Below are 15,624 nucleotides of genomic sequence, written 5' to 3' on the forward strand. Positions count from 1 at the left end.
TTTTCGTTGCAGCTCTGAAATAAATCCTATGAAAGACAACTCTATTCTATTTTCATAATCAAATTCATGACACGCCCCCCCCTTAAATATACAAAATACAGGACTATTAAAGTTCTTATTTTGTTACTAACAAAATATTACGTTAGAAATGCATTGTCTGATTTGGCACTGCATTGAGGGAACCCCCTTGTCCCTGCTCCTCCTCCTTTGTTGCAGACTTCATGGAAGAAAACCCTGTCTGAATGCAGTGCATTTGACTTGATCTGCTCCAGGTAAGCATTTTCCGTTCCTGTTAGGTGGGGGTGGAAGGGGCACTGAAGCCTTTAGTCTTTTCCAGATGCATCTTAAGATACAAGAAATCTAAGCCAACCAAGCCTTCAAGCAGCTCAGAGAGCAAGTCCTCTTCACCTATGACTGGTTAGTGACTTTTTCCAGTGCAATTCTTTCGGGTGGGTCTCTTTCCTTTTCAGTTTTTTAACAGGTGAATTCAAGAGCGCATGATAGACGATACCAGCTCTTCATGATCAGCCACAGAAGTCAAACCTGGTAAGAAAAGTTTTATTGACAATTTATTTCTGTGCGCCTTTATGGAATTATTGGGAACCACTCGTTTCCTGAGACTGCTTTTCACAGATCAGACAAAACCCAGCGACCGATAATATGCTGTTCACCACGGCAGAGCCTTAATTCTTTGGCAGAGCAGCTGGCAGATTGTAACTACAAAGGTTTGAATTCCCAGAGATAAGAAAATGCTCTTAATTGTCATGCAGAAGATACAAATGTTTTTTTTAACCAGCATAAGTTAAAAAAGCAATTTCTTTAATTCAGGAAGCAGTTTATGCATTAGGGTTATGGGATGTGTATGGCAAGCGCGCAGTTGCCTCCTTTTTGTCTGTGGTGGCTTTGTTTTCAACTCTGTGGTAAAGACTTCACTACTTCTCTGCAAGGTTTTTCTTTTCCTGAGAGAACACTCTTTTCACCTGCTTGCGTTGTCTAAAAAAAAAAAAAAGCAAAAGGCACTGGTGGTTGGCACTCCTGGGTTCCAGGACGGGGTTCAAATCCCTGCGGTGTCCTTGCTTAAAAACCAACGCAGTTGGTGCATCTATTTGGTCTCCTTATATCTATTTTCTCCAGTTCAAATTTATTATTTATTTAGTTCTTAATTTACTCTTCTTGCTTGTACGACCAAAGGCAGCTTACAGTACAGGCTTTTAGAAAGATGCGTCTAAATCCTCTACAACAAATTACACTGATTTCAACACTATTAAATAAGCTCGCACAATAGAGCAAAATTAACACAGTCCAGAAGCCCTTAAAAAAAGAAAAGAAATATAGCATCTTCCATTTTAAAAAATACAATTATTTTGGACTATAAGACACACTTTTTCCTGCAAAGAAAGTGGGGGGGGGGAGTGTGTGTGCCTTATGGAGTGAATACGGTAAAAAAGGGTGCAATTTAAATTCTAACTGTAGGTGGCGTAAGAGGCTGGTTCTTGGTAGCTCTTTCACCCCAAAAGTTAGGAAAAAGCTGCAGAGGAAGGCCATGTAGGCTCCCAGAGGTCTATGGGGGGGTGGGGTGGTGATTTCAGCCTGCTAGGCCCACGGGGGTGGTGGTGGAAGATGGCTGGAAAGGGAAGGGAAGGTGGCAGTTTTCCCGTTTTCCACCCCCCACGGGCTTAGCAGGCCGAAATCACCACCTTCCCTTACCTTCTCAGCCATCTTCCAGCCCTCCTGCCAGGCTTAGCAGGCCGAAATCACCACTTTCCCTTCCCTTCCCAGCCATCTTCCACCACCACCCCATGGGCCTAGCAGGCCGAAATTGCCAGAATATTTTTTCCTGTTTTGCTCCCCTAAAAATTAGGTGCGTCTTATGCAGAGCAGCGTCTTATGGAGCGAAAAATACGGTATTTCTCCTTAAAAATCAGCCTCTTAAGTTTGATTTATACTTGCTGAAGCCGAATAAAAGTCAATTAGTCCCTGTTCATGCAGTCAGGCGTAAATCTTCATACCCCTCTTCTAAGCAGCTTACTCACCATAACAGCATTCTCTTGAGCCAGTTGCTTGATAGGAGAGAAAACTCTCATGAAAACAGATTGCTGTCTGAAATTCGGAGGTTTCCAAGCGCTACTTGCTGCAAGTCTACTCTTCTGTTGAAAACTTGCCCCCTTCACCTGGGGGGGTGTCTGCTGACTTGGAGTAAATGCAGGGGTTCCCAGAGCCCTAGGAGTCCCCTGTTCTTGCTGCCTTTGCTCCACTCCTCTTCTCTTTCTAAACCCTCTTCTTGTAAGTCCTCTGCAACTCTCCCGGCCTCTAATTCCCCTCCTATTATTTTGTCTTCTGACATTAATGCTTATCCTTCTCTATCTAGCAGTTCTATTACATCTAACCCTCCTTGCTAACTAAACCCTGTCCATCTTTTTCAAATTCTGCCCTGCCCTTAAAAACGATCTCTTGGAACATCTCAGGTTGGTCAAAGAAAGCTTTTGATAAAGACCTTATATAGTATCTGAAAGCCTTTGATATAATACTCATTCAAGAAACCTGGTCCCTAACCTCTCCAAGTCTCCCTGGTTATACTTATCATTTACCAACTTTCAAGCTCAACCAAGCAGGTTGACCATGCGTTGGACTTTGCTGTTTTGCTAAAGCTTCTGTCCCTATTTCTGTCTCTTCTCTTTCTTCTCATTCCCTTCATACCCAAGCTTTTTTGCTCCAAGCAAATGACCTCAAAATCTTGCTGTTCAGTGCTTATATTCCACCTGCAGCTCCTTCGCCTCAGGCTTTATGGGAGGACCTTGTGAATTTGGTGTTGAAATATTCCAATACTATACTCCTGTCTTCCTTACTAATCTTAGATTTAAATTCTAGAATAGGCTCAACCAATTCTGCCTTAGCACTCCAAATGAACTGGAATTTAGAAGATCTGATTCCTCCTTGTTTTCTTACTTCAAGGACTTCTAAGGACCATTCCTTTAATAGCTATACCCCATTTCTTATTGATCTGTGCACCACTTCTTATTCTCCCATCTCTTTTCCTCCCTTTCCCCCAGGCTCATCCCTTACCTTCCCCTCATAGATCTCTCTATCCCTTCAAACCCTCTTAAATATCAGCTTAAATTTTTTATTCTTGGATTCATCAACCAGAGACTAAGTCTCTTACTGATAATTTAAAGTCAGCTTCTTCTCTCCTTATAGCTATCTCTGCATATAACTCTATAATTGACTCATTAGTTCAATTTCTCAGTGTCTCCTGTCCCTCCCAAATAGCCAGGGACAACCATAGCTCTGACTCTTGGTTCGACTCAGATTGTTGGTCCCTAAAAAAACAAATCAGGACTTTATTCCAATTAATTCAACAACAACCCACTCAACCACTTTTAAAATTGTATTTTAATTTGTGTAGGCTAGGCCATGCCTTGTTTGGCGAAAAAAGAAATTGGTTTGCCCAGCAAAAATGGTCCCAACGTCATCAAGCAATCTTTCTGGTCTTTGGTTTCTCAGGCTAATTCTTCATCTTCTAAACCATCCAATTCTATTTCCTCTGTTACCTGGATTATTTTACTAAAATTTTCCCTATCTCGACTTCTTCTTCAGTAAACATATCGCAAGACCTTCCTGAGTGGTCCCCAGTCACCCCTGAAGAGATCCTTGAATTAATTATCTCACTTAAGCCAGGTAAAGCTCCTGGCCCTGATCTCATTTTCAATGAGATCCTAACCATAAACCCTCACTGGTGGGCAGAGCCTCTAGCTACTCTTTTTACTTTGATAAATCACTCTGGCTGTTTTCCAAACTCCTGGCTATCATCCATTCTTATATCTATTCATAAAAAAGATGATCCTTCTCAACCTTCAAATTATTGCCCAATAAGTTTATTATCCAATATTGGAAAACTATATTCTAAATATCTATTGAAAAAACTCTCCTCATGGGCTGCTGACAAGGATCTTCCTGGATAGGAACAGATAGGCTTTCGTGCCAGAGCATCCACTCTGGATCACATTTTCCTGCTGACTTTTCTTGTTGAAAAATACGCAATCCACAACAAAACCAAACTTTTTGTTGCCTTTGTGGACCTCCGAGGGGCATTTGATTCTGTAAATACAGATTTACTATGGGAAAAACTTTCCAATTGGGATATTGATTCATGCCTGTTATTTTTGCTTCGCCAATTACACTCCCTTAATTCCTGCCTGGTTCACATATCTAATTCCAATATTTACTGAAAAATTCCAATTTTTAAAGGTGTCCGTCAAAGTTGCATTCTGGCCCCTCTATTATTTATTTTTAGCTGATCTTCCCCCTTGCAATCAGTCAGCTCCAGCCCTTAATGGTGTTCCCTTATCTATACTCCTGTATGCCGATGACACTGTGCTGTCTCACACCAGATCAGGCCTCCGTTGTACTCTACTTAAATTTCAGGACTTTTGTGATCTGAATGACCTGTCCATTAAACCTAGTAAAACCCAATTTTTGTTTTTTTCCCCCTGTTCTTGGTCCCCTACCCCTTGGACAATTGGATCTTCTTCCCATCATCAAGTACACTCATAAATATTTGGGTCTTCTTATTCATCACAAACTCAGTTGGACATCACACAAAAAAGCTGTTATCTCTTCCATTTCTCCCCAATTAAAAGCTATTTCTAAGTTTCATTATTCTTCTGGAAACCAATATATTCCAGCAGCCATTCAGATTTTTCAGTCTAAGATTCTTTCTCACTTGCTATACTGTGTACCTATATGGATACACTCAGAAAACTCGGATATTGATCAAGTTGCAGCAACGTTTTTTCGTTGAATATTAGGAGTTCCCAATTTAATTCAGCTTTCTACCATTTCTTTAGAATTGGGTATTCACCTACCTTCCACAACTGCCTGGTTACTAACATTTAAATTCTGGCTCCATCTTTTATTAAATTCACATTCTGAATCCCTGTTATATGATTTATTGTGTGACTCTTCTTCCTTTTCTTGGTTTCAGCTTCTTGAAAAGAAACTTTTCTCTCTTAACAGATCCCTGGAATCTCCCTAGGGCTTATTCCATAATTAAGGACAACCTCTGCCACACTGAATTCAATTACCTATGCAATAAACTTAATCCTGTATGTTCCACCCTTTCTGTTGGATTTTTTCCATCTCAGAATCATTTTCCCAAATATTTCCATTCCCTAGTAAACCCACATCTAAGGAGAGCTTTTATGTTAGCCTTCAGCCACCCATGCTGGTCATCTTCTTAATATCCCCCGTGAAAAAAAGACTTTGCTTTTTTTGTTTAGAGACTCCTGATACCTTGTTTCATATACTGTTTCAATGCCCTGCTCATTATTACTTTCGATTTTTTTTCGAATCTTGGATTTTTTGTTATTCCAACTCTCCTGAGTCAATTCTTTCCATTTTTATGAGTGACAAATGTAATTCTTTGACCGCTGCTGTTGCAGGTTTCTTATCTGCAATTCTGAAATTGTCCCCTGCTTCTCACTCCTAATTTGTGTAATTCTACTTCTCCCATTTTGCCTGTGCTGTTGTAGTTTGTGAATGCCAATAAAGGTTTCAGAACAGAATCAGAACATAGAAACAAGCGAAACAGACCATGTATGCCTTAAATTATATAAGATTCTTTTTCTAGTTGGCTTTAATATTGTAAAATATGCTTTTAAAGAAATATTTGCATCATGGAATGAATCCTCACTTGGGGAAAAAGTTAAAACATCAGCAATAAAATATTAACAATAATTAATAGTTAAACAATAGTTAATCAATAAACACAAAAAAGATGGTCTTATTGCTTACAAAAAGGTACAAAACCTTTCCCCACTTTCATAAATTAATTAAACCATATTCCCCTTTCCCCACTGGCAAGATAAGTTTAGAATCATCTTCAGAAATAGGCAGGGACATTACTATTGTAAACAAGGAGTGCCTGTAAAATATGAACATCTAACTACTTCTGCACAAGTGAAGATAACGCGACTACCCTGTGCATCTGCTCAGAATTTTTATTTTGCTGCAACAAATCTTCATAGGCTCAAGTCCTGGTGCACAGCTCTGTATGCAAAGTGGCACTACAGGAATTATATAATTGGAAGCAGCAAATTGCAATTCCAGGGTGCACAGGAATTCACTGCATTGAGTATCAATCATGTGCACTTGAAACTCACCAAAAGAAGACTTTAATCGGCAGCAAATTGCTGCTACTGAAAACGTCATTCCCACTGCACGTATCCAACTGCACAACAGGATCCCAGTCAATGGTTTGCAAATACAGCAAATTAAGCTGGACAGGCAAAGATAATTCACCAAAGATCACAAGTGTAACTTTTAACAGTATAATTGTGTTCCATAGATTATAGCAACTATAAAATAAAAGTTGCAGCAACCATAAAACTTCTTCATGGGCATGTGCATCACCCCAAATGATAGCATCATTTCCATTTCTGTCCCAAGTATATTTTCTCCCCCATAAAAAGCACTAATAGTGAATTAGGCCAGTGTAAGGAAGAAAAGATTGAGTGGAGTTCGGAAAGGCATATGCCTGAGTCAGAGCACAAGGGCTCCATCATAAGCTTCAATATGTCTGCCTATCTGTAGTGAAGAGTGCTGCCCTGTAGATGAGAGAAGTAGATTGTCATTGCCTCTACAAATGCTGGACTTTCCCACAGTCCCCTACCTCTCCTAAGTAGTTCTTCCCCTCAGGGTTTCTTCTGCTGTGGGATCTAACCCCTCTTTCCCCTTGCAGTGTTCTTGTTCCCCGGTAGCTGACATCTTGCTGCATATAAGCCAGTTGCTGTATTTTCCACTGTTCCTTTCCCAAGTAGCCCCATCATTAAAGAAAGCTCACATTTCCCTTCAAGACATTGCATCTACAATGGGACTAACCACATCTCCTGAAAATCCCATGAGCTTTCTTTTTCTTCCCCCTCCACAGTATAGCTGTGCTTTGCATTTTCAGAGGGGATGCAAAACAGATGTAGTGATATTATCTATCAAGACCTTCTCATCACTGCAAATTGAGTTCTTCCTTGCCTCATCAATAGAGGGACATTATCAAGGGGGATTTTCTGAATGGTAGGCAACAACACAAGTGTTATTAGGAAATTAGCAAGCAGTAACCATCAGCATTGTCATGCTAAATTTCTGCTACTCTTACTGTGCAGGAGGAAAAGTGCACATGATGTTCAGTGCATAGCTTTAACCCTGCATGTTTGTTTGCTTTTTATTTAAACAGGAGCAAGAGAAAAGGGAGAATCATAATCAGGGGAGGGGGTTTCACTCCAGGGTTCCACCTAGAACTGTTACTTTCATTTGGAGGAAGCTCCCCAACAGCTTTGGGGATTTTTTTTTTTTAATGCTTCCTTTCCCAGTGGTGAACTGCCCTCCTCCCAAGCAGCTGCCCTTTACACATAGCCACACAAACATCCAAGGCCAAACTATGTATTTTAACATAATGACCATTTGGCTTTCAGCCATGGCTGCCAAGAGGAAAAGGAATGCTGTTACAGACACCTAGGCTCCAGCACGCTGTTGATTTCTCTTCTGCTGGACCGCAGGATTCTTGTACCTGCTGAAAAAATCCACCCTCTCTTCAGAAGGTTCAGTTGACTGCAGAACTAGAGCCATCCCCTGCTCTTGATTTCAAAGCACACAGATTCATACTGCTGTTTTATTGTGTGTTCCAGCTGGGCTAGCTGGTTGTATCCAACCAATAACCGATTCCTAGGAGAAATCAGAACATGAAAAGTTCTACTTACCAAAAACTGTCCCAAAGCATGCCACTATTGCCTTTATTTACCTTTTTTGCAAATGAATGCAATCCTCTTTGTTGTATCCAGGTTCATCTTGGGCCTCAATTCAAATGTTAATTATGACCTTTACAGTTGACTTAGGGCCAGGTGATCTGAAGAACCATCTTTTTTTAAAGAGTACCTATCTTGATATTGAGATCTTCAAGACAAGTTCTCTTTCATGTCCTACAAGCTTCTGAAATTGGTGGTGTCTGTAACTCTCTTTTAAGAGTGGACTGGGCTGTATGACCTCTTCCCTGGCAGCCTTATCCAGAGCTAAAACCACTTTTCTGTGCTTTGACTTTAGCTTCATGAGTAGACAAGTTTTACTGGTCTTCAGTTCTAATTTGCTGCTGTAGTACTGAGAAAGTAGTGAAATACGACACAGGGACATTGGCAGAGACTTCTGCACATGGCCTTACAGTTCTATTCCCACCATCACCATTTCCATTTTGCTCCATCACTGCTAGATAGGACAGCATATAACCTACAAAAAATATATATGTATAGAACAAAGTTCCGTTTCCTTAGCACTAAGCAACAGTATATTTAGAACTAAGGAGCAAGGCTTCTTTCTGCAAAGCAAAGCACTCCCACCTACTTAGGACTGTAGCATAAAAATCTTGACAAAGGCCTTTAACACTTACAGTTCATGGTGATATACTCATACAAATAACACACCTGTCAAGAGATCTCTGTATCACCTTTTTGAAGCCAAAATCACTCAACTCTGAAAGATGCGGAGGATGCTGCCATATGAATAATGTTTTCACCACAATAGAGGCAAGTAAAAAAAATAGGCTGCCCAGTAATAGCAACATACAGTGGACCCTCGACTTAACACAGGGCTCCACCTGCGGACTTTTTGAGTTACAGACTTCTCCAGCCGCAAAATTTTACTTCGACTTGTGGCCGGAGAATCGACCTACGGACCAGAAGGGGGAGGCGGGGAAAGGGGCAAATTTGAATTTGGCACTTTCTCCGCCTCCCCCTTCTGGTCTGTAGACCACCTATTGTGCCTCTGGATGCCTTCCAGGGCTTCTCCACCGCCATGGGAGGCATCTCGGAGGACCCCCCCCGCCGATCGTGCTTCAGAGGCACAATCGGTGGCGAGGGGGGATCTCTAAGATGCCTCCCATGGCAGCGGAGAAGCCCTGAAAGGCCTCTGGAGGTTCCCCTCGCTGCTGATCATGCCTCCGAAGCACGATCGGTGGGAAAATCTACCAGGCTTTCCCAGGAAGTAGACTGGGCCTACTGAGGTAAGCCCTCCCCTCGTAGGCCCGGTGTACCCTGGGAAAGCTGGTGGCGGCGGACGACCTCCGAGAGGCCTCCCATGGCAGCAGAGAAGCCCTTGTAGGGATTCGGCACTGGTGATGGCAGTGGTGAGGGACCCCTTTGGATCGGTAAGGTGCTGCTTTTTGCATTTCTTTTCTCTTTTTTTGGTGGGGGGGTATTTTTTCTTCGGCCAGTTACAGATTAACGAGTTTTCAATGCATTCCTATGGAAAATGGACCCTCGACCTACAGACTTTTCGATCTGCGGCCACCATTCCAATATGGATTAATTCTGTAAGTCGAGAGTCCACTGTACATACAAATAGTTTTAAAAAATTAAGAAGGACTTACCTGTATATCTCCTGGGAAATGCAGTCATAAAGCTCCTCAGCAGTGAATGTTATGTTATATATCTATGGAGGGGAAAAAAACTACTCAGTGAAACACAAAGGATGACCATTAATTCCCAAATACTGGTATTTCCTACTGCAAATTATTTATTGCAGTAAAAGAATCAAGGACTGTTCCAGATAGTATTATTATTATTATTATTATTATTATTATTATTATTATTATTATTATTATTATTATTATTATTATTATTATTATTATTATTATTATTATTATTATTATTATTATTATTATTATTATTATTAAAAAACACCAGGCACATTTAATCAGAATTATAAAAACACTGACTGGTATTGGAACAACTTACCTCCTGACATTCGCGCAGCTCCCTCGCTGGGTATTTTTAAGAAACAACTGAAAACATGGATGTTCAGGCAGGCCTTCCCCCTTTCCACCTAATACCTAATTATTCTTTTTTTCTGTTATAATATATCCTATTTCTCGCCATCTTTGGGAAAAATTTTATTCTATCTTTTAATTTATGTAAACTATTTTTTGTGATGTGGTATGTTATATGTTTAATTTTTTTTTAAGTGTATGTTGTAAGCCGCCTAGAGTGGTCATAATTGACTAGATAGGCGGGATATAAATGAAATAAATAAATAAATAAATATTATATAACAGATATAAGTTTTAACCCAAAACATAAGTATCTGTTAGATATCAATGTCGTATATAAGTGTATGTGTATATTCATCATCATTATTATTAACATTATTGAAGTAATATATAACATGTAGAACCTTAAGCTAAATCTAAGTCTAGAGCTAGTTAGCTCCCAGACCAGAGGGCAAAACAGTAGTGGTGCCCCGCATAACGGGCATCCTGTTTAACGACAAATCCACATAGCGATTAAGTTTTTACAATCGCAAAAGCGATTGCATTGCGATGTTTTAAATGGTAAAACATCGCTTTGCGATGATCTGTAAGCTGTTTTACTTACCGATTTTTGTATAGCGATGTTTTTAGAACAGCTGATCGGCGGTTCCAAAATGGCTGCCGGGTTAAAAAATGGCCTCCCGCTGTGTTTTTGCGCCCATTCCTCGCTTACCGGGCAGCGAAATTGGTGGCCGTATGGAGGATTTTTGCATTTGGGACCTCAATACCTGGCAGATCGTCTTCTCCCACCCAGATCTACCCGAATCACCCGACATAGCCAGCAGGGTCGGCTGAGGGGTCTGACGCCGAGGGAGGCCCGGAAGGAAAAAACAAGAAATCGGGCTTTCTCGGCGGTGGCCCCTCGGCTGTGGAATACCCTCCCCACTGAAATTCGGCTGGCACCCTCGCTGGGCATTTTCAAAAGCCAGCTGAAAACTTGGCTATTCAAGCAGGCCTTCCCTTCAGTCAATTAAGTCATTCTTATTTTTCTTCTTTTATTCTTGCCATCTTGGGACTCTTTGCTTTAAATTAACTGTTAAAATCGTAAATTCATATATTTTATATCATTTTGTTTTTTAATGTAAAACTGTATATTTTAAATTGTTTTTATTTTCTAAGTTGTGAGCCGCCCAGAGTATTGCTGGGCACTTTAAGACCCAACTAAAAACATGGTTATTCATTCAGGCCTTCCCTCCTGTCAATATCTAATTTTTTTAAATTTTTCTTTATTTTCTTTTTCTTTCCTTTATTCAATACTTGTTTTATTATTGTATATGTTTGGATGTATGTTTTATTGTATATACCTTTTTGGAAGCCGCCCAGAGTGGTCGACCAGACCAGATGGGCGGGATATAAATCAAATCAAATCAAATCAAATCAAATCAAATAAATAAATAAATAAATAAATAAATAAATAAATAAATCTCTATGCCATTTAAGTTAGTTGTTCATCAAAGTATGATTTTTTTATTGTTATCAAAAGATAACTGTTACTAAGTGCATTTGAAAAACAATTTACAAGATTTAGGGCATGCAAACACTTGCTAATGAAATAGATTGATGTCTAGACTTTTTTAAAAAATTACATAATTTAAATACATACAAACTAAATATTTTTAAACCTTGACATAGTGTTAAGGGATGCTAATTTTAATTCTGTAGACATCAGCATCCTCAAACTGTGGACTTTAAAAAACATGTAGTTTGAAGTCTTTAAGGAGTTCCAGTTTTTTCAGATACATTTTAAAATATGTAGTTTATAAGTTTTTACAATTAAAAAAAAATCTCTGTAAGGGATCCTTTGTCCTTTCTAAAAACTACACTTTCCAAAATTCTATGGGAAGAGGGAATGACCACTATACCAATTTAAGTCTGTAGAGTAAATATGTCCACAGTTTAAAGCAGGAGAACAGAATCTTTGGCCTTTCAGTTATTATTGGGGCTCAACTCCCATACGCCCCAGTCAGTCTGCCAATTGTTAAGGGAGGGTGGTAGTTGAAATCTAACAACATCTGGAGAACAACCCATTTCCTGTCCTGTTCTACAAGTTAGCCAAGTTAGTGCAGTGCTTACCCTAACTGTGTATATACTTCAGTGGATACATTAACTCACCTCACTGCGTGTCAAGAATGTATAGAGGGCCCAAACATTGTGAAAGCTACTGTTTGGCACTAAAACTCTTGGGGAAAACAGAGAGAGAGAGAGAGAGAGAGAGAGAGAGAGATCAACATTAAACTTGGCTGTCTAGATAAAGCAAGGAGTTCACATCACTGCTTTAACAGATTACTATGAAAGAGATTCCCACTGTATAAACAAAAGAAGTCTGTATTTGAGATGTACATAGAAATGAATGTACACTATTCTATAAACTGTTAGAATAAAGATAATATTGCCTTCAGTTAAAGTAACAGCATTCATGGTTGTAACATATTTTGAAAGACAAAATAAAACAAAAAAACAACAAAAACTCTCTTCTAATATATAAAGGTCTGGAGCAAACCTCATAGCTAATCCTACTTAGTATCATCAATAGTTTAAGGAGGGGAATGTGTGGCCTTCAGTCCTAGAAAACATAGTCAGTGATCAAATATAACAGGAGCTGCAGTTAAAAAATGGCTGGAATGTGTCCCATCCCTTACATTCTACATGAGGCCGCTGGGAGGGGTCATCAGGAGGTGTGGAGCGCAGTGCCATCAATATGCGGATGACACACAGCTCTACATCTCCTTTTTTCCAACTGCAGGAGATGCCGTTCTGTCCCTTCGGCGTTGCCTGGAGGCTGTACAGGAATGGATGCAGGAGAACGGGCTGAGGCTGAACCCGGACAAGACGGAGGTACTGAGGGTGGGCGCCCCCACACCTGGGGACATGGGAAACTCCCTCATTTTTGGGGGGGTGACCCTGCCCGCCAGGGATGGGGTCCGTAGCTTGGGTATCCATCTTGACCCGGCGCTCACCATGGAGACCCAGGTGGCGTCCGTGGTCCGTTCCGCTTTTTTCCATCTCAGGCGGATAGCCCAGCTGCGGCCCTACCTTGATGTGGGGTCTCTCACCACTCTGGTGCATGCGCTTGTAGTCTCGAGATTAGACCACTGTAATGCGCTCTACGTGGGGCTACCTTTGAGATTGCTGCGGAAACTACAGGTGGTGCAGAATGCGGCGGCCAGACTACTCAGTGGGCTGAGAAGATACCAACATATCTCCCCCACTCTGGCCGCATTGCATTGGCTGCCCATCCGATTCCGCATTGATTTCAAAGTGTTAACGCTTACTTACAAAGCCCTAAACGGTTTAGGACCTCGATACTTGGCAGAACGCCTTCTCCCACCTCGATCTACCCATGTCACTCGCGCGAGCCAGGAGATAAGGCTGAGGAGCCTAACGCCGAGAGAGGCCCGAAAGGAAAAGACCAGAAACCGGGCCTTCTCGGCGGTGGCTCCTCGCCTTTGGAACAACTTGCCCCCTGAGATTCGCGCGGCTCCCTCCCTGGGCATTTTTAAGAAACAACTAAAAACATTGATGTATAGGCGGGCCTTCCCAACAGAAAACCCTTGACGATCTTTTTTCTTATTCTGTTCTTTATTTTTATTTTTTTTATTTACGTTTCTGCTGTAAAGTTTTAAAATTACATTGTTGTTTTTACTGTAAGCCGCCTAGAGTGGTCTAATATGATCAGATAGGCGGGATAGAAATAAAATAAATAAATAAATAAATTCTACATGAGCCAATTCATGATTCTGAGTATCAGGAATTAGCCATGTCAAGACTACTAAGGACAGTGTATATGAAACACTGTCAGGCTATTTAACTACGGCTTCACTCCTCCCCTCAAATCCCAGCCACTGCTAATTTATGTTAGTATCAGTACTAACTGATTCCAATTAACTGATGTCATCAAAGCTACCAATTGTCATTGAAGTTACCAACATGAATTTGAGCAAACTCCAGGAGGCAGTGGAAGACAGGAGGGCCTGGCGTGCTCTGGTCCACGGGGGTCGCCAAGAGTCGGACATGACTTAACGACTAAACAACAAGAACAATCAGTACTAACCAAGGTTTTCATTTTAACTCAGACTAGCTGAATCTACTTCAGGTAGAAATCTTTCTAGACCCAAATACTGTAAACACCACTGGCAACATAATAGATAACTGATTTAAGATATTTTTTTTAATGTTTAGGTATTTCCCCAAACAACTTTTAACTACTGGAAAGTATGAAAATTCCTACCAACTTACACTAGAAACAACATTGGTTTTTAAAACACAGGTGGAAGTAGGAACCCCACTGAGATACAGTGGTGCCTCGCTTAAAGATTGCCTCGCTTAACGAGGAAATCGCTTGACGATTAGGTTTTTGCGATCGTTTAAATGGGAAAAATCCGCTTCACGATGATCGGTTCCCTGCCTCGGGAACCAATTTTCGCATTATGATGATCTAAAACAGCTGATCGTCAGGTTTCAAAATGGCCACCGGGTGTACAAAATGGCCCCCCGCTGTTTTCTAGGACAGATTCCTTGCTTTACTTTACGGAGGATCGTCGCTGGACGGTGAGTTTTCAGCCCACTGGAATGCACTGAACGGTTTTCAATGCATTTCAATGGGATTTTTTTTCGCTTGACAACGATTTCACTCTACAGCGATTTTGCTGGAATGAATTATTGTCATCAAGCGGGGCACCACTGTACTACATTTATTTCAAATATACTTACTGCCGAATTCCTGAAAGGATTTCACTGACTGCTGCCATTAATTTCTGCAGACCCTCCAAGGCTTCTTTGACTGCAGTCATATTCTGAGAGTTGGTTATTGCACTACGATCCAGCTTCTGGAAAACCTCAAGACTACAAAAAAGGGGAAGGATAAATTTAGAAAGAATTTAGTTGTTTATTTAATAATATAGGTAGGATAAGATGCAGGGAGCATAGAATGAAAGACAAAGAGATTCTGCATATAATAAGCCTTCCCTTCTCCTCCTCCATTCGGCTCACTGGACCAGAGGCACATCTGTCCACCTCAAATACATCCTTGAATACATAGTGAGCAGATTTACTACTACTTCAACAAGACACATTGGGTTTTAACTTATTTGGGCATTGTAGATGTTTCTGGACACCTATGGACTTTCTACTCCTTCACGGATTGCTGCCTTGTCGTGGCAAAGGGGCTTGATTTATTCAGAGAAACTATGGGCTATGCCGTGCAGGGACACCCAAGACAGACAGGTCATAGTGGAGAGTTATGACTAAATGCGATCCACATGGAGTAGGAACTGGCAAGCCACTCCAGTATCTTTGCCAAGAAAACTCCATGGGCAGAAACAAATGGCTAAAACATATTACGCTGGAAGATGAGCCCTTCAGGTCAGAAGGTATCCAACATGTTACTGAGGAAGAGCGGAGGACAAGTACAAGTAGCTCAGAGCTAATGAAGCTAATGAAGTAGTTGAGCCAAAGCCAAAAGGATGCTCAGCTGTGGACGTATCTAGAAGGGAAAGGAAAGTATGATGCTGCAAAGAAAAATACTGCATAGGAACCTGGAATGTAAAATCTGTGAACCTTGGTAAGCTGGATGTAGTCAAAGAGGAGATGGCAAGAATAAACGTTGACATCATGGGTGTCAGTGAAGTAAAATAGACGGGAATGGGTGAATTCAATTCAGACAATTATCACATCTACTATTGTGGGCAAGAATCCCGTAGAAGAAATGGAGTAGCCCTCATAGTCAACGAAAGAGTAGAAAAAGCTGTATTGGGATACAATCTCAAAAATGACAGAATGAT

At 40.8% G+C, this 15,624-nt stretch overlaps 1 protein-coding gene and 1 long non-coding RNA gene across 6 annotated transcripts in view; both read right to left on the bottom strand.

The window, feature by feature from the left end:
* Positions 1-450: 450 nt before the first annotated feature.
* On the bottom strand, positions 451-2,143 carry LOC144588863 (uncharacterized). The gene is made up of 2 exons (XR_013544600.1): positions 2,034-2,143; positions 451-543 (listed from the first exon to the last, which is right to left on the bottom strand). It is a non-coding gene; the product is annotated as an uncharacterized LOC144588863 (long non-coding RNA).
* Positions 2,144-5,595: 3,452 nt separating this feature from the next.
* Positions 5,596-15,624, bottom strand: part of SWT1 (SWT1 RNA endoribonuclease homolog) — a 52,467-nt gene continuing 42,438 nt past the window's right edge. For all 5 annotated transcript variants that reach the window (XM_078392341.1, XM_020795091.3, XM_078392340.1 and 2 more), the window contains exons 15-18: positions 14,555-14,686; positions 11,957-12,023; positions 9,407-9,468; positions 5,596-7,713 (exon numbers count right to left, since the gene is read on the bottom strand). In XM_078392341.1, the coding sequence (XP_078248467.1) occupies positions 7,608-7,713; positions 9,407-9,468; positions 11,957-12,023; positions 14,555-14,686 (367 nt within the window). In that variant the 3' untranslated portion in view covers positions 5,596-7,607. The remainder of the gene's footprint in view (positions 7,714-9,406; positions 9,469-11,956; positions 12,024-14,554; positions 14,687-15,624) is intronic.

The sequence above is a fragment of the Pogona vitticeps genome, chromosome 4 (assembly GCF_051106095.1).
Source record: "Pogona vitticeps strain Pit_001003342236 chromosome 4, PviZW2.1, whole genome shotgun sequence".
In the NCBI taxonomy this organism is placed as follows: Eukaryota; Metazoa; Chordata; class Lepidosauria; order Squamata; family Agamidae; genus Pogona; species Pogona vitticeps.